The sequence below is a fragment of the Bos mutus genome, chromosome 20 (assembly GCF_027580195.1).
Source record: "Bos mutus isolate GX-2022 chromosome 20, NWIPB_WYAK_1.1, whole genome shotgun sequence".
Lineage (NCBI taxonomy): Eukaryota > Metazoa > Chordata > Mammalia > Artiodactyla > Bovidae > Bos > Bos mutus.
In genome coordinates, this window is record NC_091636.1 from 8,765,464 (window position 1) to 8,786,799 (window position 21,336).

Sequence of the window (21,336 nt, forward strand, 5' to 3'; positions counted from 1 at the left end):
CAGGGGATTTTCCCGACCTAGGTATCAAACCTCTAAGTCCTGCATTGGCAGGGAGATTCTTTACCACTGAGCCATCAGTAAACTTCAGTATAAAATTAAAAAAAAAAAAAAAATGAAGCCAGTGGAACCAGGGCCATACTCTCTCCCTGATGCTGCATGGCTCCTCCATAGTTGGCTTTCACTCATACATGATGCTATTCAAAACATGAGAATATCATAAAGGCAATTTAAACCATTCAAAACAATGAAACAGAAGACCTCCGAGCCCACAAGGCAAAACAGGTGCATATTTTAAGTGGATAGAAGAAGAATAGGAGGGCTCTCCAGGCAAACCAGGACTGGGCACAACTGGGAGGGAGAGGAGGTTTCTGGAGATCACTGAAGTCCATCTTTGCAGACTCAGAATTTTAACCAGACACAGTCCCAGAGCAACAAGAGAGTGGAGAACAGAGATGACAGATAACTAATGCATCACTGCTGCTGCTGCTGCTAAGTCGCTTCAGTCGTGTCCGACTCTGCGCAACCCCATAGACAGCAGCCCATCAGGCTCCCCTCTCCCTGGGACTCTCCAGGCAAGAACACTGGAGTGGGTTGCCATTTCCTTCTCCAATGCATGAAGGTGAAAAGTGAAAGTGAAGTCACTCAGTCATGTCTGACTCTTAGCGACCCCATGGACTGGAGCTTACTAGGCTCCTCCATCCATGAGATTTTCCAGGCAAGAGTAGTGGAGTGGGGTGCCATCGCCTTCTCTGATGCATCACTATAGTGGCTCTAATTTAAAATCCCAAGTTTCTAGGTACTATTCTAAGTAATTTTTTCAGAAAACTGTAGGTGTTCCTGTATTCTCGGGTCCATGTATATTAGTTGACTGTGAAACAAAGATAATTTTTTTAGATGACTTTCCAATCACTTCTTAGGGTGCTGACAATGCCATTGGGGCCAGTGCTATGGTCATATGGCCTAGTTCGAGGATGAAGAACACACAGATTTATGTGCTGTTCTGAATTTTCTCCACCTTGAGTGGCTCACTGCTTAGGTTCAGACAGGGAATCCAGCAACTTGTGTTTTATGAACCACTGACATTACTCTATGCACACCTGGCATACCAATGTAAGAAAAATTGTATTTATTTTCTATCTATCCCATGGATACTATTAATATTATAGAGTTTGGACAAAATACTCAGAAACCTTTAATAACTGTACTCTACTGGCATACTCTCCCACCCCTCAGGTTTACTCAGAAATAAATCACTAATGTATATAAACATTGAGAAAGTTAAAAAGAAAATAAAAACAACTGCATGCAAAATAGGACCTTCTGGGGGTTTTGTGTATATATCAAAACAAACTCACAGAGGAATCTAAAGATACCAGCATCCTTTAGTTATATGGTAGAAACCACATTCTCCATAGTACAATCTAAAGTGATACTAAGAAAGGTAAGTGGCCACAGTATGTCATAATTCTGGGCATCACTTTTCTTCATTCCAGCATCTCTACTGTGTCTCAAAAATGCTCCCTTCGAGTTCTAATCATCTAATAATCTAACAATTTGACTTTATTTATTTATCTAACAAGCAGTTATTAAAGATGTACTATGGAGGGGCTGGAGCTATGGTGGAAATCAAGAAGTCCTTACTTTCTTGGGTCCTGAGTTCCTATAGTACATCAGACAATTAACAAATAAATAAAAAGAGACAACAAGACAACAAAGTGATGTGTACCAACAACAAAACTCATATGATGGAGAATGCAAGGAAATTAAATCCAGATGAATTTCTCAGGGGAGGCCCTGTTAAGGAGGTAACATTTGTATGGAGACCTCAATTTGTTGAGGTCTTGTTGAAGGCATTTGTTGAGGTATTTGTTGAAGGCATTTCAGCAATTTGTCTCCAATGTATGAAAAAGATATATCACCTAGTTTCTGTACAAGAATTCTTTCCATAAAGTTTTGCTCTCAAAATATCTACTGGCTAAATTATTTTGCATATGCATGATATGAGTTTCTGGTAAGAGCTTTCAAAGGTCACACAAATGAAATTCTTCCTGCCATTCTACATCTTAGAGATTCTTCATATTTAAAAATATTCAAACACATTGAAGAGAAAGGATGGAGAATAAAATAGATACAACACAGATTTAATTGATTATGAGTAAGGAATAATTTCACATTCATAAGAACCACATTTTATTTTCTTTCTCTATTTTCAAACAATGGGTTTTTTTTAGTAAGCTTTTTAGAATCTAACCTTTCACTTTTGTACATTTGTGAGTACCCAGACTTGTGTTAGCAGAAATTGTTGCTCTAAAGTATAAATCAGCATCTCATATTATGCAAAATACTTTCATAAAAAAGAAGTTTCTGGACAACAAAGCATTTTAAATTAAAAGTCTTATTAAAATGTAAGATAGTTGTCGGCTCAAACTTGAATATATGATTAACAATTACATGTGGCATGTGTTCGTGCATACAATGCACATCTTATATTTTTACCTTTTATTAAAATATACATATCAAATAATCTAGTTTTCCCAAGTATCCTGGTTTATTCATTTATATTTATAGTATCAATCATTCAATGTCTTCTATATGCCAGGCACTTTCTGGACACAAGAGGCACAATAGGGACCAAAATACATCTTTGCATAAATTAACACCTCATCTTCTAAATTGGAATACAGCCTTTGAAAGATAGAATGATGTATTTTACTACTTTTAAAACATTTCTTGTGATCTACTACTATGACCTAAATATAGCAGGTACATAATACTCCAAGTTAACAGAGAACAAGATATATTTCCCATTGTTCTTACTAAACTTTTCTTTGTAAAAGATATCTGGGTTTTTTAGATCCAGGTTTCATTTGAATAACGACTTCTGTTACCTGCTGGCCAATGTCTTTACTTACTTTCCTATGCTATGCTTCCTGTTTCTATAGTTTAGTTCACATTAAAGCTTTTGTGTGACTGATGCCAGAAGAGCAAACGCTGAAGAACAAAGGAACAAACATTGTTTTCACCTTTTTAGGGTGTTAAATATTTCAGTATTTCATGTTTCTGCTTCTAAGATCTCTGATTAAGTAGCCATAATTTTTTACCCTGCTTTTCACTCATAATTCAGTAAAAGACCATTTTTCTAATAAATATTTAATGAGCTCCTATCAAATACTAGTCACTAGAGATACAGAGATACTATGGCACAGTCTCTACCCTCAAGAAGCTCACAGTCTTGAAAGAGACTTGAAAGAGTAAACTGACAAATGAAAATACAAGGATGGAGAGTTTTCAGAGAAAATTTATGAAGAAACTCATACCTGATAAGATTGTTTGATGGAAAATTGAAGGAAAGTTGGGTAGAAAGGATTGAAGATAGAGAAGGTAGCATAAAGAAAGGCCAAGAGACAATCAGACAATTTTTCCTCCCAGGGAAATTACCAACAATTTTCTGTCAGTGAATCATGAATGCAAAGATGGAGGCAGACCACAGAGCTTCTCCAGTGCAATTCAAGCAGCTTGGCCTTTTTCTTAGAGGGGATAGGAGGCCATAGTTAGACTCCAAGAAAGTAACACTGAACTTGTGTTGTATATCATTCAATATGATAGCCAAGGGATGGGATGCATTTGAGCTAACTGAGACCAAAGGCAGGGAGAAAAGTGGTGGGTGCATGTCAGAAAGTGAAGGAAAAGATGCTGAAGCTTTGAACTATGCTGCTGCTGCTGCTGCTAAGTCGCTTCAGTTGTGTCCGACTCTGTGCGACCCCATAGACAGCAGCCCATCAGGCTCCTCTGTCCCTGGGATTCTCCAGGCAAGAACATGGCATTTGAAAATATAAGGAAATATTATAAGTGAATGACAGATAGTTGTAGGAACTGAGGGAATTGGGGGCATGTGTATGGATGTGAGAGTTGGACTATAAAGAAAGCTGAGCACTGAAGAATTGATGCTTTTGAGCTGTGGTGTTGGAAAAGACTCTTGAGAGTCCCTTGGACTGCAAGGAGATCCAACCAGTCCATTCTGAAGGAGATCAGTCCTGGGTGTACTTTGGAAGGAATGATGCTAAAGCTGAAACTCCAGTACTTTGGCCACCTCATGCAAAGAGTTGACTCATTGGAAAAGACTCTGATGCTGGGAAAGATTGAAGGTGGGAGGAGAAGGGGACAACAGAGGATGAGATGGCTGGATGTCATCACGGATGTGATGGACATGAGTTTGAGTAGGCTCTGGGAGTTGGTGAAGGACAGGGAAGCCTGGCATGCTGCAGTCCATGGGTCGCAAAGAATCAGACACGACTGAGCAACTGAACTGAAGGGGATAAAAATGAAAAGTGGAATTTTTCCACTTAAGATCAGAGTCAAAGTGTAGCAGTAACTAATAACAAACACATGATTAAGAAAATTTTCTTGTTATCCTTTATATTACATTAAGCATTTTTAGCATGGAGAAATGTTTCTCATTTAATCATTCAGCTTTTTAGGGTTCATTTTTATTCTCACTTTCTGTTGGCTTTCTATAGTCCCTCAATGACATTTTCTGTTGGAATCCTTACTTTTCTGCTTCTTTCAAATAAAACCTTAGATTTATTGTATCCATCTGCCTATTGATTCCATTTTAATCCTTGATACTGTCTATTCAGTTATCTTTGTCTCTACACTATGGCCCATCTTACCCCACCTTTGAATCCTGTCTGGCCCTTGAGAACCTAACCTGGTTTCAGTATGGTGAGCTTCAGCCTCTTAGTGAAGAGGATTTGTATTTAAAACAAAATCTATAATCCAACAAAGAGATAAAGCAAAACATATTAATAAATTTAAAAAATTATATATAGCTTTTTTTTTAAAATACAAAGGTTTAATTCTATTTCTCAAAGCAAAAAGATTTGGACGTTATTGATTGAGGACTTTGTAGAGAAAATAATTTAATCAATAGCAGATATTCAGCTCCTTCTATTTCCAAAACTCTTAACTGATAGCTTAAGGCTTAAAAAATACAAATAACTTTTATGGATGTAGATACTTAGGGATGGTTATAAATGGTAAAGATGTTAGGTGAGATGGACATATTTATTGAGTATTTATATTTGCTATATATAGTTGGAATTTCATTAAAAATTTAAAATATAGAGGAAGTGACCTTTGCTCTTAAGGAACCTTCAAGACAAAAGTGGAGGAAACTAATGTGGAAAAATCGTGATAATAGACAAAATGGAAAGTAGTACTCAAACATGGACTCGGTGCCCTGGGGGTCAGGGAAAAAAGAGACCAGATCTAACCTGGACAATCAAAGGAAGTAAAATTAAAGAAATATTATTTGAACTACATTTGCCAACAGATGAGAAACACATCTGGAAAACATATGATGCAAGTTGAGAAATCAGAATTGCTTTTTGCAAAACAGTAAGTTGCACAATTTGGCTATAGGCCACTTTGGAAAATATAGAGCAATAGGGAAAAATAAAGCTGGAAATTTAGCAAGGATCAGAGCATAGAAGGGCTCAAATATGAGTCCAAAGAGGCTCTATTTGATGAACTTGTAAAGATAATGTTTCTGAGCAGATACATGACTATCTCATACATGTAAATGATTAATTTGGCATCGCTGCTTTAAGTGGTAATTAGAGAAAACAGACCAAAGGTTGCAAGATAAACTAAAGGGATAGTGCAAATAATCCATGTGAGAGCAATAAGGTTAGGGTCATGAACTTGGTAAAAGAGATAAGGACATAGCTGTAAGATACATTGTTACAGTGAATTGATAGCATGTGGTGATTGACTGGATGTGCAGAGCAGAGAAAGATTTTAAAAGACTAAAGTTTTACATTCTATATGACTCAAAAGAATAAAATATTTACAGAGAGAGAGACTTCAAAGGATAAATGGCTTAGTGATGGAAGATAATCACTTTAATACATAGTTTACTATATATGTATGGCAAATGGAAATCATGTAGCAATGGCAAAGGGAAATCATATAGGTTTTAAGATAACAGAGATTATGTCAAGAATTTGGAGGTCAAATTTCCAGAACTAAAGAGCTAGATGAAATAAATAAGAAAATAAATCCAGAAATGGAAAGTGAAAAGCCAAAGACAGTAATGGTTTAGTGTTAAAGGAGCTCCCTCAAAAGATTCAGGCTATAGGTGTTATTAAGTGTTTAAAAGAACTGCCAATGGATCCAAGACAAATTATGTCATCACTAAATGTTCACTGATATTTTTTGTGATTTGTCATCACTAAATATTCAAGGAAACGATTTTGGTAAAGAAGTGGAGATTGAACCACAGTAGGAGATAATTATAGAGTAATCTTTCCAGATTAGTAGTAAAAGAAAAGAGAAAGAGAAAACCAGTGTAAGAAACACAATCAAGAGAATGTTCTTTTGATCTAGGGGTGACCTGAACATTCCAGTGGGCAGAGGGAAGACATCTAGGGAGGGAAGGAAGGGCCACTCGAGAAAAGAGGTGGTTATAGATGTTGCAAAGTGTTTTAATGAAGTAATAGGAAATGAATGACTCACAAGGGTCAAGTCAGTCTGTGATCAGGGCCCAAGAGATGAACAGGAAAAACAAAAATAGGAAAAAAGTGAAAATCACAAAGAAGTTAATGAAACAATTTGGTGAGCATGAGATGAGAAAGTGGAAGACAGGAAGGCTATGGACAATGAGTACCAAAGAAAGGACTTGTAACCAGGGATACAGAAAATAAATGGGTATCTTGAGAATCATAATTAGAAGAACAATTCTCCAGTCATTTTTTAAAAACACAGAGCCTGTAAACGTGAGAACATAAGGGTGAATAAAGGGAAAAACTGTTTTAACATTGTTTTAATTTTTTTTGAGTAATGTCAAAACATGGAATTGAGGATTTCCCAGGAAAAGAGAAAGTAAACAATGATCACACTCATGGAGACTGAGGACAATAAATCTTACCTCTCTCAGAGGATCATTGAGTTCATTGAGAATATTTTCCTCATCAAAGATTTTGCCTTGGTATCTGTGTTCATAATAATCATGTATCTTCTGACGCATATCAGCTGGTAACTTATGGAATGACATGTATTGTTCCACTTGCTTATACTGTAAGAAAAGGAAAAAACAGAAATTAGAAAACGTTGTTAGGCTGTATGAGAAACCATGATGTGATTTTGTTATGTTATATTCAACAACTTTTGAGTAACAGTAACAAAATGAAGAAATTCTTTAAGGTGAATGAATTACTGTACTAGGTTGTAAAGTACCTACTCTATGTCACATACTATGGATGGTATTTGTTTAGGTAAACATTTCCTGTAAAGACCTGAAGAGTTATGGAGAGGAAGCATGGAAGGAGTTCAGAGTGAACTGGGTGTAGCCCCCAAAATCCAGTGATGAGCCAAGAAAAAAAAAATGTAACGCCATTAAAAGGAAAAAGCAGTTCTAAAAGAAGTATCCAGTTGCTGTTTAGCATTTGGAAAAAGAATCTCATAACTCTGGATAGTACAAAGGTTTTATCTTAGATCTTATAGCCAAAGATAAGACCTAATTAAAATTTTAATCTGGAGGCACAAAGTTTGGCAACTGTTTGTAAGTCATATATCCTCAAGCAACACTCATGCCCTATAAATTAAGAGACTACGTTTGACTTGAATTTAGGATGTGGAAAAATATCAGAATGAGACTAGATCCACATAGTTTTATAGCTGAAACTTAATTTAGACACTTAATTTTATTTAAATAAGTACTTCTTAAACCTGATTGTTCATAAAACTTGTGATGAGGTGGTCTTTGGGGAATGATTTGCATTTCTAACTCCAGATATTGATTCTGTTGAGGTACCTGCCTTTGTAAATTTATATACATATTCATATACATAAACACACACTTTAAAAAAAGTCCCTACAAATCAAACAGGAACCCAGAAGCACGTATATTACTTGGTAGCTTATTAGAGGAGAATTTCAGGCTTTAAAAAACCAGAATCTGCATCTTAAGAAAGATGCCCTGGATGACTCACACACATTTAAATTTGAGAAATATTCCCTTGATATTTCAAATGCAGGCAGTCATAAGACTATACTTTGAAAAAAATTGGTTAGAACCCCCTAAATTAGTTCCACCATGCAGATGATAAAGCTGAATACAAATGAAAAGGTAGGTAATAAAACTGGATGAAGATAATGGAAAAAATCTTTCCTTAAACATGACACATTTGGTGTATTATCTATGAATATTTTTGTTTCAAATCTTTTCCTGATAACAGAACTCAAGCCAGAAGATCTAGATGACTGGACTCCTTGCCACAATAACTGGTAATTAATAAATATACCTAATGGGAAACAGCAACCCATTGTATTATACTTCTTCAAATATTTTTAAGTACATTATTTACTCATAAAATTCATATTTTGGGGACATTCTCTTTTAGAGATTAATATTCTCAAAGGAAATACAGCTTTGTCATGAGATCCCTTTGCTTGGTCACCAGACTGTTCCTTAAAGTAAAGCCTGCTGGCCTAACTACTGTGGGTGTTACCTACAGTAATCCTAGTAGGTAACACACATATATACACACACATTTACATATTAAAGTAAAGCCTGCAGGCTTACTACTATTGTAGGCACGCACACACACATATATTGATGACTTTGAGCTGTTGTGCTTGAGAATACTCTTGAGAGTCCCTTGGACAGCAGGGAGATCAAACCAGTAAATCCTACAGCAAATCAACTCTGAACATTCATTGGAAAGACTGATGCTAAAGCTGAAGCTCCAACATTTTGGCCACCTGATGTGAAGAGCCGACTCTTGGAAAAGAACCTGATGCTGGGAAAGATTGAGGGCAGAAAAGTAGGGGGTGACAGGATGAGATGGTTGGATGGCATCACTGACTCAATGGACATGAGCTTGAGCAAACTCCAGGAAACGATGAAGGACATAGTGAAGCCGGGTGTGCTGCAGTCCATGGGGTTGCAAACCAGTCAAGACACTACTTAGCGACTGAACAACAACAAATATATATGCATATGCGTGTGTGCATGTTCAGTCGCTTAAGTCATGTCTGACTCTTCACAACCCTATGAACTGAAGCCAGGCTCCTCTATTGGTGGGATTTTCCATGCAAGAATGCTGGAGTGGGTTGCCATGTTCTCCTCCGGAGATCTTCCGGACCCAGGGATGGAACTTGGGTCTTTGGGGTTGCAGGAAGATTCTTTACTTGCTGAGCCATCTGGAAAGCCAATATGGGCTTCAGATATATATATATATACACACACACTTATATGAAGCAAATTGATTATGATTTCAGGCTCTGAATTTAGGCACCAGTGCTGTCACTGGCATCGTGTGTAAATGGCTTCTTGTATGTACTTGAGAAGACTGGGTTAATTTTTCCTGAAGAAGTCAGAGTCTGTGTGCCCACTTAATCTTGGTAGCCTGCACCTAGCTAGAGACCTGGGATTCAGCCTGCTTGGCCCCTTGTGCAGCTGGTTCTAAGGAAAGAAGTGTCAGCTTTTCTCTATCCTACAAGATTGCTGTGTAGGATAAAGTTCATTTGCAGCTGGACTGGAAAAGCTCTATCCTTATTTTTAGCAACATTTGTGTATCTGATTTCTACTTATAGCCAAGAAGAAGGCAGTGGGATATTTGATGAACTGTTTAGGATCCGAAATACCACTGGAGATCCACAAAACTAACTTCTGCATGAGTGATTAGCAACTAGCCTACTTGATTCGACTAATTTGAGTGGACTATTTAAAGACCTACTGAGAGCTTTGTTGGTGAGCACTCTCCAAACTGACTCTTTTGTGACTTCAAGGACTATAGCCAACCAGGCTCCTATGTCCATAGGATTTCTCAGGCAAGAATACTAGAATGGGTTGCCGTTTCCTTCTCCAGAGGATCTTTCGAACCTAGGGATCAAACGCGAGTCTCCTGCATTGGCAAACAGGTTCTTTACCACTGAGTCACCAGGGAAAACTGAAGACTGGTCAGTTCTGTCAAATATCCAAACTTGGGAAAACAATAAAATAGCTTTAGACAACAGAGCTGCCACAGTTTGGACACTTACAACATTGATGAAAGTCCTTTTGATTCTGGGAAAATGAAGAATTCTAACCCGTAGAATTCTTTCTGTAGGACCAGTATGTGTCAGGTAACCTCTACTCACTTTTCTCAGCTGATTGCTTGCCAATACAGTGCTTGGGGTGATGAGAATCTTGAATGTTAACTGGCATACTGAGCTCTAGATTTCTCCCCTCTCTACATGCATCGCTGGGGTATGGGAGGCAGCATTAAAATTTAGCAGCATTTTAATCATTTTGGGAAATTTGTGCCTGGATGCAAAAGTCTACTCATCTAGAGAAAAAAATAATAATCTGCTGTATGAATAATCTCTGAAGTTAAAAAACTAATACTTGATTAGCTAAATAAAAATATGACCCATAAAATTACTTAATTTTCACAGAAAGTCAAGATGGGTTGAGTCTACTTATTTTTCCTTCTTTCCAATCCCTTTAGACTTCAGTTTAATGATCTACAGTAAGAGGGTGTTATACCAATGGATCTTCCTTGTTTCTTCAGACAGAAGTTCTATGAATATTTTTTTGTCATTTACTGAGTTCAGTTCATTACTGAGTTCAGTTGACTTTGAGCATATATTACATATTTTAAACATTCACTCATAGAAATGATTTATCTAACAAGTATTAATTGATTGCTGTGTGCCAGTGGTTCTCAAGGTGTGGTTGCCAAAACATCAGTATAACCTGGGAACTTAGAAACGCACATTCATAGTCTCTACCCCAGGCCCACTGAATAAGAAACTCTGAATTAGAAAGTCTGGCAGTTGTTTTTAACAGGTCCTCCATACACTAAAATATCAGAACCACTTCTATATGCCAAGTACTGTGTTATCTTAGGACGTAAGGAAGTACATTTGAGGGAGTGTACGGGAAAGAAAAAGAAATCCAGTTTCTGACAAGCTAAGTTTAAGATGCTCATGTCACATTCTAATGCTTATATGTAGGTCAGGCACTCAGAAGATAAAACACGCAGAGAGTCAGTGACTAAGGGATCAGCAAGGATGCGTCAAATGAAGACATAAAAAGACAAAAAGTGGGACCGATATTTTAAAAGCAGTTGAGTCATGGACCTTGAGCAAGTTAAGGGAACTCATATTAGCCAGCAAGATGTAAGAGCAGACAGAAAAGCTTGGTTAACAAAATCCAAAGAAGGATAAAGTTTCAAAGGATAAGGGGCCACTCAAAACGAGTATATTTGGAGAGAAGAGATACTGAACCATACTCTGAGAACTTGGGAATTATGTTGGAACACAACACTTACTGAAAAGCTATTTCTTATGAATAAAAATATCACTTTCATGTAAAGTGAAGAAATAAAAATAATAAACAAATTTTTGAAGAGGATATCTAATGGTAGGGGGACAGGAAATAAACTAGGTGTTAAAATTATGCATAAGCTGGCAAAGTATTAATAAAAATGAAAAATAAAATAACAGTTTCTGTTAATTCTAGTGATGTGCATACATATAAGTATATAAAAGATAACCTGCATAATAGATAACTGATCAATAAATTTTTGAAAAGCAAAGATTCAAATACAATTATTTCTGGAATATACAAAATCAAAAATTCATTGTCGGATTTACAAACTATAAAAGAGGTGCCATTTAAAAGTGTAATGTACTTCTATATTTTAAATGTTCTGTGCAATTAAAGTTATAAGAAGCTGAAGTTGACTGGTTCTATAAAGACCTACAACATCTTCCAGAACTAACACCAGAAAAAGATGTCCTTATCATTATAGGAGATTGGAATGCAAAAGTAGGAAATCAAGAATACAAGGGATAACTGGTAAGTTTAGCCTTGAAGTACAAAATGAAGCAAGGTAAAGGCTAACAGAGCTTTGTCAAGAAAACATACTGGTGATAGCAAATATCTTTTTAAACAACAATCCAAGAAACAACTCTACACATGGATATCACTAGATGGTCAATACCAAAATCAGATTGATTATGTTCTCTGCAGCCAAAGATGGAGAAGCTCTGTACAGTCACCAAAAATAAGACCTGGTCCTGACTGGGGCTCCTTATTGAGCTCCTTATTGCAAAATTCAGGCTAAAATTGAAGAAAATAGGGAAAGCCACTAGGTCATTCAGGTATGACCTAAATAAAATCCCTTATGATAATACAGTAGAGGTGCAAATAGAGTCAAGTCAATAATTGGTAGACAGAGTGCCTGAAGAACTATGGACAGAGGTTCTTAACATTGTATAGGAGGCAGTGGCCAAAACCATTCCAAACAAAAAGAAATGCAAGAAGGCAAAGTGGTTGCATAAGGAGGCTTTACACATAGCTGAGCAAAGAAGAAAAGCAAAAGGCAAGGGAGAAAGGAAAGATATACCCAACTGAATGCAGAGTTCCCAAGAATAGCAAGGAGAAGTAAGATGGCCTTCTGAAACGAACAATGCAAAGAAATAGAGGAAAATAATAGAATGGGTAAGACTAGATATCTCTGCAATAAAATTGGAGATATAAAGGGAAAATTTCATGCAAGGATGAGCACAATAAAGGAGAGAAATGGTAAGGACCTAAGAGAAGCAGAAGAGATTAAGAAGAGGTGGCAAGAATATACAGAACTACACAACATAGACCTTCATGACCCAGATAACCATGATGGTATGGTCCCTAACCTAGAGCCAGATATCCTGGAGTGTGAAGTCAAGTGGGCCTTAGGAAGCATTATGATGAACAAAGTTAGCAGAGGTGACAGAATTCCAGCTGAGCTATTTCAAACCTTAAAAGATGCTGCTGCTTAAGTGCTGTATTCAATATACCAGCAAATTTGGAAAACTCAGCAGGGGCCACAGGACTGGAAAAGGACAGTTTTCATTCAAATCTCAAAGAAGGACAATGCCAAAGAATGTTCAACCTACCATATAATTACTCTCATTTCACATGCTAGTAAAGATATGCTCAAAATCCTCCAAGCTAGGATTCAGCAGTATGTGAACCAAGAACTTTGAGATGTACAAGCTGGGTTTAAAAAAGTCAGAGGAACAAGAGATCAAATTGCCAACATTCATTGGATCATGGAAAGCAAGGAAGTTCCAGACAAACATCTAATTCTTTATCGACTATGCTAAACGCTTTGACTGTATGGATCACAACAAAATTGGAAAATTTTTAAAGAGATGGGAGTATCAGGCCACCTTACCTGTTTCTTGAGAAACCTGCATGAGAGTAAATAAACAGCAATTAGAACTGGACATGGAACAATGAACTGGTTCAAAATTGGGAAAGGAGTACAACAAGGCTGTATATTGTCACCCTGCTTGTTTAACTTATAAGCAGAGTACATCATGAGAAATGCTGGGCTGGACAAAGTACAAGCTGGAATCAAGATTGCGGGGAGAAATATCAATAACCTCAGATATGCTGATGTACCACCCTAATGGCAGAGAGCAAAGAGGAACTAAAGAACCTCTTGATGAAGGTGAAACAGGAGAGTGAAAAAGTTGGCTTAAAACTCAACATTCAAAAAACTAAGATCATGTCACCCGGTCCCATCACTTCATGGCAAATAGATGAGGAAAAAGTGGAAACAGTGACAGACTTCATTATTTTGGGCTCCAAAATCACTGTGGATGGTGACTGCGGCCATGAAAAAGATGCTTTTTCACATCCATTAAAAGATGCTTTCTCCTTGGAAGAAAAGCTTTGACAAACCTAGACAGCATAGAGACATCACTAAACAAACTTAGAGACACCACTTTGCTGACAAAGGTCCATATAGTCAAAGCTATGGTTTCCAGTAGTCATGGATGGGTGTGAGAGTTAGATCCTAAAGAAGGCTGAGCACCAAAGAATTGATGCTTTCAAATTGTGGTGCTGGAAAGGATTCTTGAGAGTCCCTTTGACTGCATGGAGATCAAAATCCTAAAGGAAATCAACCTTGAATATGCATTGAAAGGACTGTTGCTGAAGGTGAAGCTCCAATACTCTGGCCACCTGATGGGAAGAACCAATTCACTGAAATAGACCTTTATGGTGGGAAAGATTGAGAGCAGGAGGAGGTGGGAGTGACACAGCATGAGATGGACACGAATTTGAGCAAACTCTGACAGATAGTGGAAGACAGAGAAGCCTGGCATGCTAGAGTCCATGTTGTCACAAAAAGTTGGACAGGACTTAGTGAATGAAAAGCAGCAGCAACAATTATATAATACACATGTATATGACATATATAATGCATGTACATGATAGTATAGGGTTTCAGAAGAGGCAACCCCAATATGCACCACTTTTTCATGTTGACTATTTTTTGCTACAGGCAGTGGAGACCCTGTTGGCTCAAGAGAAACTATTTCCCTTTGCTTAATTACCTAGGATAATTTAAATTGGGGAATTTTCCCAGAGGAAGAGTTATTTCCAGAGAGTTTTATCTAAGTGGCCCCATCTGTAAGAGTGGATAAACATCTAACTACCCACCAACCCTCCTCTTTTTTAATCATTCTGTGAGTTACTCTCCTGTCTTTGAGAGTTCCAGATCCTTCTCCCATTCCCAGGATAGCATATACACCTTAGTCTACCGCTTTGTCTCTGAGCCTCCCCTGTATGTGGGGTCTCTGACCCTAGCAATTATGTGGGATTCATATACATACCAAAAATTAAACGTGGTTTTCACCTGTTCACTGGCTCAATTTACTTTAGTTCTTAGACCAAAAGGAAGAACCTAGAAGGATAGAAGAAATTTTCTTTCTCCCTAACAATAGTAGAAATGAGCTCAAATAGAGTGTTTATAACAATTACAAATATTCATTGTCAATTCCAGCAGGCTCACTTCTCCCATGCCATCATTTTTATTTATTTTTAATTAGAGGATAATTGCCTTACAATGTTGTGTTGGTTTCTGCCATACAACAACACAAATCAGCTCTAACTATATATATCTATAGATGATAGATAGATAGATAGATATAGATATATATGCATATATGGAGAGGGCATGGCAACCCACAGCAGTATTCTTGCCTGGAGAGTCCCAGGGATGGGGGAGCCTGTTGGGCTGCCATCTATGGGGTCGCACAGAGTTGGACACAACTGAAGCGACTTAGCAGCATATATATATATATATATCCCCTCCTTCTTGAGCTTTGAGCCTCTCTCCAATCCATCCTGAATCCCACCCCTCTAGGTTGTCACAGAGTGCCAGGTTGGGCTCCCTGTGTCATATAGCAGCTTCCCACTAGCTATCTATTTGACATATGGTGGTGTATATATTGGAGAAGGCAATGGCACCCCACTCCAGTGTTCTTGCCTGGAAAACCCCGTGGACGGAGGAGCCTGGTAGGCTACAGTCCATGGGGTCGCAAAGAGTAGGACACAACTGAGCGACTTAGCAGCAGCAATGTATATATATCAATACTACTTTTTCAATTCATTCCACCCTGTCCTTACCACACTATGTCCACAAGTCCATTCTCTATGTCTGCATCTCTATTCCTGTCCTGCGACCAAAGGTGTTTAGGCCATATCTCTAAGCAATATGCTTCTGTCTCTATTTCTCATACGGATTAATTATAGGTATCATTTACTGACTTTTTGCCATAGGAAAGAGGTTTAACTACTTACAGTCCCCCATATCTTTTCAGTCCTTCTCTCATGCTAGAATTCTGTTACTAGTGCTAATTCTTCCCTATCCCTTTATAACTTGACATAATCTATTTATACCTTTATTTTTTTTTCAGAGAACCCTAGGCAAATTTACTAGATGAAAGTAACAAACTCCCTCCTTCATCCTACTGTCTAACTTTGGTTGTCTCTACTTTTAAGATGTAAAAGTGGATATATTTTGTACTCATAATTGAACCTACCAAACCCATAAAGTGTCTGCATTATTCTGATCATGTGTCATGATGATAAGTGGAGCATCTGATGACATTTTCTTTTCTTTCATGGATTTTTAAATGACTTTTATTTCTTGCACAAATAGCTCTTATTTTAGTGTCATATTTTCCCAGCTTCCTTATCCTACCCAATATCTATTGAGTTTTCTTCAGAGATTTTCCTTTATGATTTCCCTACAACGTCCCTGGTTGGGTTCACTGTTCCTAGATCCTATGTTTTCCTTTTGGTTTATTTATTCAGGTTGCTGGAACCAATCCCAAAGTAAACAACTAAGAACTATTGAGTGGGAATATAGGTTTTTGGAATGACTTTTTTTGTCTGAAAATATTTCTGTTAGACTCAGACTACATGACAGAATTCTAGGTTGAACTCCTCTAGTTGGATGTGGGGCTTTGGGATAATGAATTCACTTAGCTGGATATGGTCCATGTTTCCTATCACTTATTTCATATATTTTTTCTCTGTGTTTACTCCTACATTTCCCTATAATTCATAATTTTTTTCTACATTTTTTCTGCACTCTTGAATATTTCTTGAAATTCCTAGAACTCATTTTAATTTCAAACATTTTTTCATTTCCTTTGAGCTTTTAGTTTCTTAAGTTTATTGTGTTCAGATTAGAAATATATTGATATATGAAATTAAGAAGTAATTTAAAGGCATACTTTTATTCCTGAAAAATCTGGGATGCCTCAATAGAGGGGAACTAAAAAAGTATCCACTGAGTTAGGTTCAGTAAAGTTTTTGGTGACTTTGCAGTTGGTGGTTTCATTGGACTCTGTGTATACAATAGGAGAGGGAACAATTCAAAACAAGTTGCAAATGATTTGAGAGTGACTGGAAATAAGAAGTGAAGATGGAAATGGCAAATGTGATCATCTCTCTGACATCGTCTAGTTAAAAGCAGTGAACTAGAATGATGGCTTGGTAAAGGTAAGCAATTAAAAAAAAAACCTTTAAATTACATTTATATTGTTCTTCTGTTCATGAAATAATACCCTTCCCAGAAAACTGAATCATTCTTATTTTAATATTCCCCAGTATTTTGTGGCTCAGCTGGTAAAGAATCCACCTGCAATGAGGGAGACCTGGGTTCGATTCCTGGGTTGAAAAGATCCCCTGGAGTAGGGAAAGGACAGTATAACTCCAGTATTCTGGCCTGGAGAATTCCATGGACTGTATAGTCCCTGGGGTCACAAAGAGTTGGACACAACTGAGTGACTTTCACTTTCACTCCTTCATCCTGGGCTTCCCTAGTGGCTCAATGGTGAAGGATATGTCTGTCAAAACAGGAGACTCCAGTTCAATCCTTAGGTGAGAAGATCCCTTGGAGAAGGAAATGGCAACCCACTCCAGTATTCCTGCCTGGAAAATCCCATGGACAGAGGAGCAGCGACTAAACAAAAATAACTCCTTCATCCTAATCCTTAAGAAATTACCAAATTATATACCAAATTATGTAAATTTGACCTGCCAAAGTTTTAATAATTTGCCTTTCCCCTACATCACTATTATTATCATTCTAGTCAAAGTAACTTTATCCTTTAAACTAATTCCTAGCTTTCTAACCACATTCTTTGTATCTATTTGCACATGCCTTCTTACAATCCTAATTCATTTTTCATAATCCGGACAGAGAAATCTTTTTAAAATGTTAGGCTTATTGTCACTCTTTTCCTTAAAGCCTTTTAATGGCCTCTCAGGTCAGTCCAACTCCTTGGCCAATACGGGCCTCTCGTGCTCTGCCTCCTGCATTCTCTTACACTATGCCCTGGAAGAGTAAGTGTCTTTCATGTTTCATATGAAAGCTCTACCAGTTTTATGGCCAAGAATATACTTAGCTTAATTAATATTAGTATATACAAACACTACATTCCTCAAGCTATTTATATGGAATTTTATTAGATAACAAATTTAGTTTTGGTTTAATAAAATGATTTGAAAATATTCAGTGCTTCAAATAATAAACTGACTATGGATAATCATCAATAGATATCTGTGAATATATATATATATGTATATATAATATATAGGCATACATACATATCAAGTGAGTTTCAAAAACATATGCCAACCAAAATAAGTTATTCTCTTTAGCATGCACAAACATTGCTATTAAGGGCTTCCCAAGTGGTGCTAGTGGTAAAGAATATGCCTGCCAAGGCAGGAGTAAGAGACGTAGATTCAATCCCTACATTGGGAAAATCCCTTGGAGAAGGAAATGGCAACTCACTCTAGTATTTTTGCCTGGGAAATCCATGCACAGGGAGCCTGGAGGGATATAGTCCATAGGATCTCAAAGAGTTGGATATGATTGAAGCATCTTAGCACACTTGTTCTTTTTAGAATATATTCGATAATAGCTACTTTATGATACATTTCCAGAATATTCTATTTTACTCACATAATTCATAAGGTTCATTTAACTGTCTTACAAATAGGCAAAAAAGAAAAGTATTACATAGGTCATTATACCAAATATAGGCAAAATAAATAAAAGATTTTTAAAGTTTTATTTATCATTACATATACTTTGTATTATGCATTTTCAGGATACACCAAAAATAAATTTTTAATTCAAAAACAAACAAGAGGAAAGAAAAAAAGGTGCAACTCACTAAACTCCTTTAGTGTTGCCTCTGCTGCTGATAAGTTGCTTCAGTTGTGTCCGACTCTATGCAACCCCATAGATGGCAGCCCACCAGGCTCCCCTGTCCCTGGTATTCTCCAGGCAAGAACACTGGAGTGGGTTGCCATTTAAACTTAAAACATGAGGGTTTTTTACAGCCCTCACTTCCTGACATAGTACAGGTTTGCTACAGAGATAGATATTATTACCATAAGATCCTCCTTAAAAACTCTATACTTATTGTGATATTCAGAATAACATGGCTGCAATTCTTATTTCTAAAAACATATTTTTCACTGTTATCTTCAGAATAGTTTTATTTGGAAAAATAGAAGAATAGAACACCTTTGTAAATGACAATAAAGGGCAATGAATAACAAAAAATGCATTACACATTAGTATAAACCATTGTATAATTTAGTCATGCTATTAAAACATTATTCTACTTACAAGTAATTATTGGGAAAAATCACTAAATAGCAAATAGTTTAAAAATCCAATTGAATTAAAATACATCTTATGTGCAATATAAATACAGCATATAAAAATGATGTTTTTCTTACAGAATAAAAATTAAGGTTTATTTTAAATGATTAGATGTTGTAAATTTTAAATATAATGAGAAAAATAACAATCCATAAAATATTTAAAATTTCCCATAAAGACCAAACTTTTTTGTTTATATTTAATCGAATCATCGTTGGATTTATTACTAAGGTATCATAAGTTTTCCAAAGATATTTTCAACATTGTCCTTTATTTACATTGTAAATTAATCTATTGTGTTATTATATTTTAAAATAAAAGAATCCCTTTTTATATAGACATTAAAAGTTAGGTTTCATGTAAGTGAGTTTACCAAGTAGTATTTCTAAAATATTTATAGCAGATATTGAATCATTTTCAAAAAAATGTTATAAACAGCAAAATGTTCAACTGACACTTACTAAAGAAAAGGTTTCTTTTAGAAAAAATGGATTCCTCATTATTATGTGAAATCCTTTCAAGCAGCATAATAGATTAAGTCAAATAATAATAAATGAATCCAAATATACCTAAATTTGACTTTCAACATGTTAAATGTAAACAAAATTAAAAGCTAATGGTACATTTTCCATGGTTGTAAAGTTGTTTTTTTTTCTCCCTGCAAAAATCTGTGTGAAATACCTTCTTTTTTTTCTTCATTTTACTTTGTCTTTTTGGAAAGCTGGAAATCAAATATGGGTTTCACTATAAGAAAGTGAATTCTTTAGCTGTAAGAATATGGGGAAAGATTTTTGTGGTAATGAATATGTATCAATTTGACTTGGAAATCTATCAAATTTACAACCTAATGGGTGATCTTAAAATTCTTACAGAAAATGTTACTACATAAAAATAGTTATTCTTCCACCAAGAATGATCTTCCATTACAAGCAGACACTTGACCTCTTGTGTATGGAAACTAGCAGTATCTATTTAGATATTTCACAAAATATATTTGAATATAAAAGCAAGATTTTTAAAAAATTGGAAATTGTATATCATACCTTTTCCTTCTTTCCTTCCTTCCTCCCTTCCTTCTTTCTTTTCTCTCTCTCTCTCTCTTTCTTTTTATATTTTTGTTTTGAAAATGGCCAGATTTCAAAAAAGTTTGACAAAAGTCAGAGAAAAACTGTTTAAGAGTTAACTGAGCAAGTAATTGAAAATAATAGTAGTAATGAGAATTCAATGTACTTAGCAATTAGAGGAAAATACTTAACTACAAAATAAATTGTTCAGGTAAAACAATTTTCAGTTCAGTTCAGTTGCTCAGTCATGTCTGACTCTTTGCGATCTCATGATCCCATGCCAGGCCTCCCTGTCCATCACCAACTCCCAGAGTTCACTCAAACTCACGTCCATCGAGTCATCCAGTGATGCCATCCAGACATCTCATCCTCTGTCGTCCCCTTCTCCTCCTGCCCCCAATCCCTCCCAGCATCAGAGTCTTTTCCAATGAGTCAACTCTTCACATGAGGTGGCCAAAGTACTGGAGCTTCAGCTTTAGCATCATTCCTTCCAAAGAACACCCAGGACCGATCTTCTTTAGAATGGACTGGTTGGATCTCCTTGCAGTCCAAGGGACTCTCAAGAGTCTTCTCCAACACCACAGTTCAAAAGCATCAATTCTTCCGCACTCAGCTTTCTTCACAGCCCAACTCTCCCATCCATACATGACCACTGGAAAAACCATAGCCTTGACTAGACAGACCTTTGTTGGCAAAGTAATGTCTCTGCTTTTGAATATGCTATCTAGGTTGGTCATAACTTTCCTTCCAAGGAGTAAGCGTCTTTTAATTTCATGGCTGCAGTCACCATCTGCTGTAATTTTGGAGCCCAGAAAAATAAAGTCTGACACTGTTTCCACTGTTTCCCCATCTATTTCCCATGAAGTGATTTTAGAAAGTTAATTTTTAGCAATTATAGAATAAAGGCCAAGGGGGATAGATGAATGCCAGAAATTGAAACAGTCATTATTATCATTATAACAGTGTTAAAATACGTGCTTGGATACTTCAGAAATCCTTTAGAGTGCCTTCCTGCTCTGAATGCTTTGATCTCTATTACTGCAATTTTTCTCAATCTGTGTGTTTGTGTGCCTCTCTTTGTGGGTGCATATAAGAAAATGATTTTGATCCTTAATTCAGCAAGAGTACAGACTGACATATCAATAACCCCAGATGTGCAGATGACACCACCCTTATGGCAGAAAGTGAAGAGGAACTCAAAAGCCTCTTGATGAAAGTGAAAGTGGAGAGTGAAAAAGTTGGCTTAAAGCTCA

The 21,336-nt window shown here is 36.5% G+C and overlaps 1 protein-coding gene across 1 annotated transcript in view; it reads right to left on the reverse strand.

The window, feature by feature from the left end:
* The window catches only part of HCN1 (hyperpolarization activated cyclic nucleotide gated potassium channel 1), a 447,988-nt gene that overhangs the window by 69,882 nt on the left and 356,770 nt on the right, over positions 1-21,336 (reverse strand). The window contains exon 5 of the mRNA XM_070357822.1: positions 6,929-7,075. Coding sequence (XP_070213923.1) covers positions 6,929-7,075 — 147 coding nt within the window. The remainder of the gene's footprint in view (positions 1-6,928; positions 7,076-21,336) is intronic.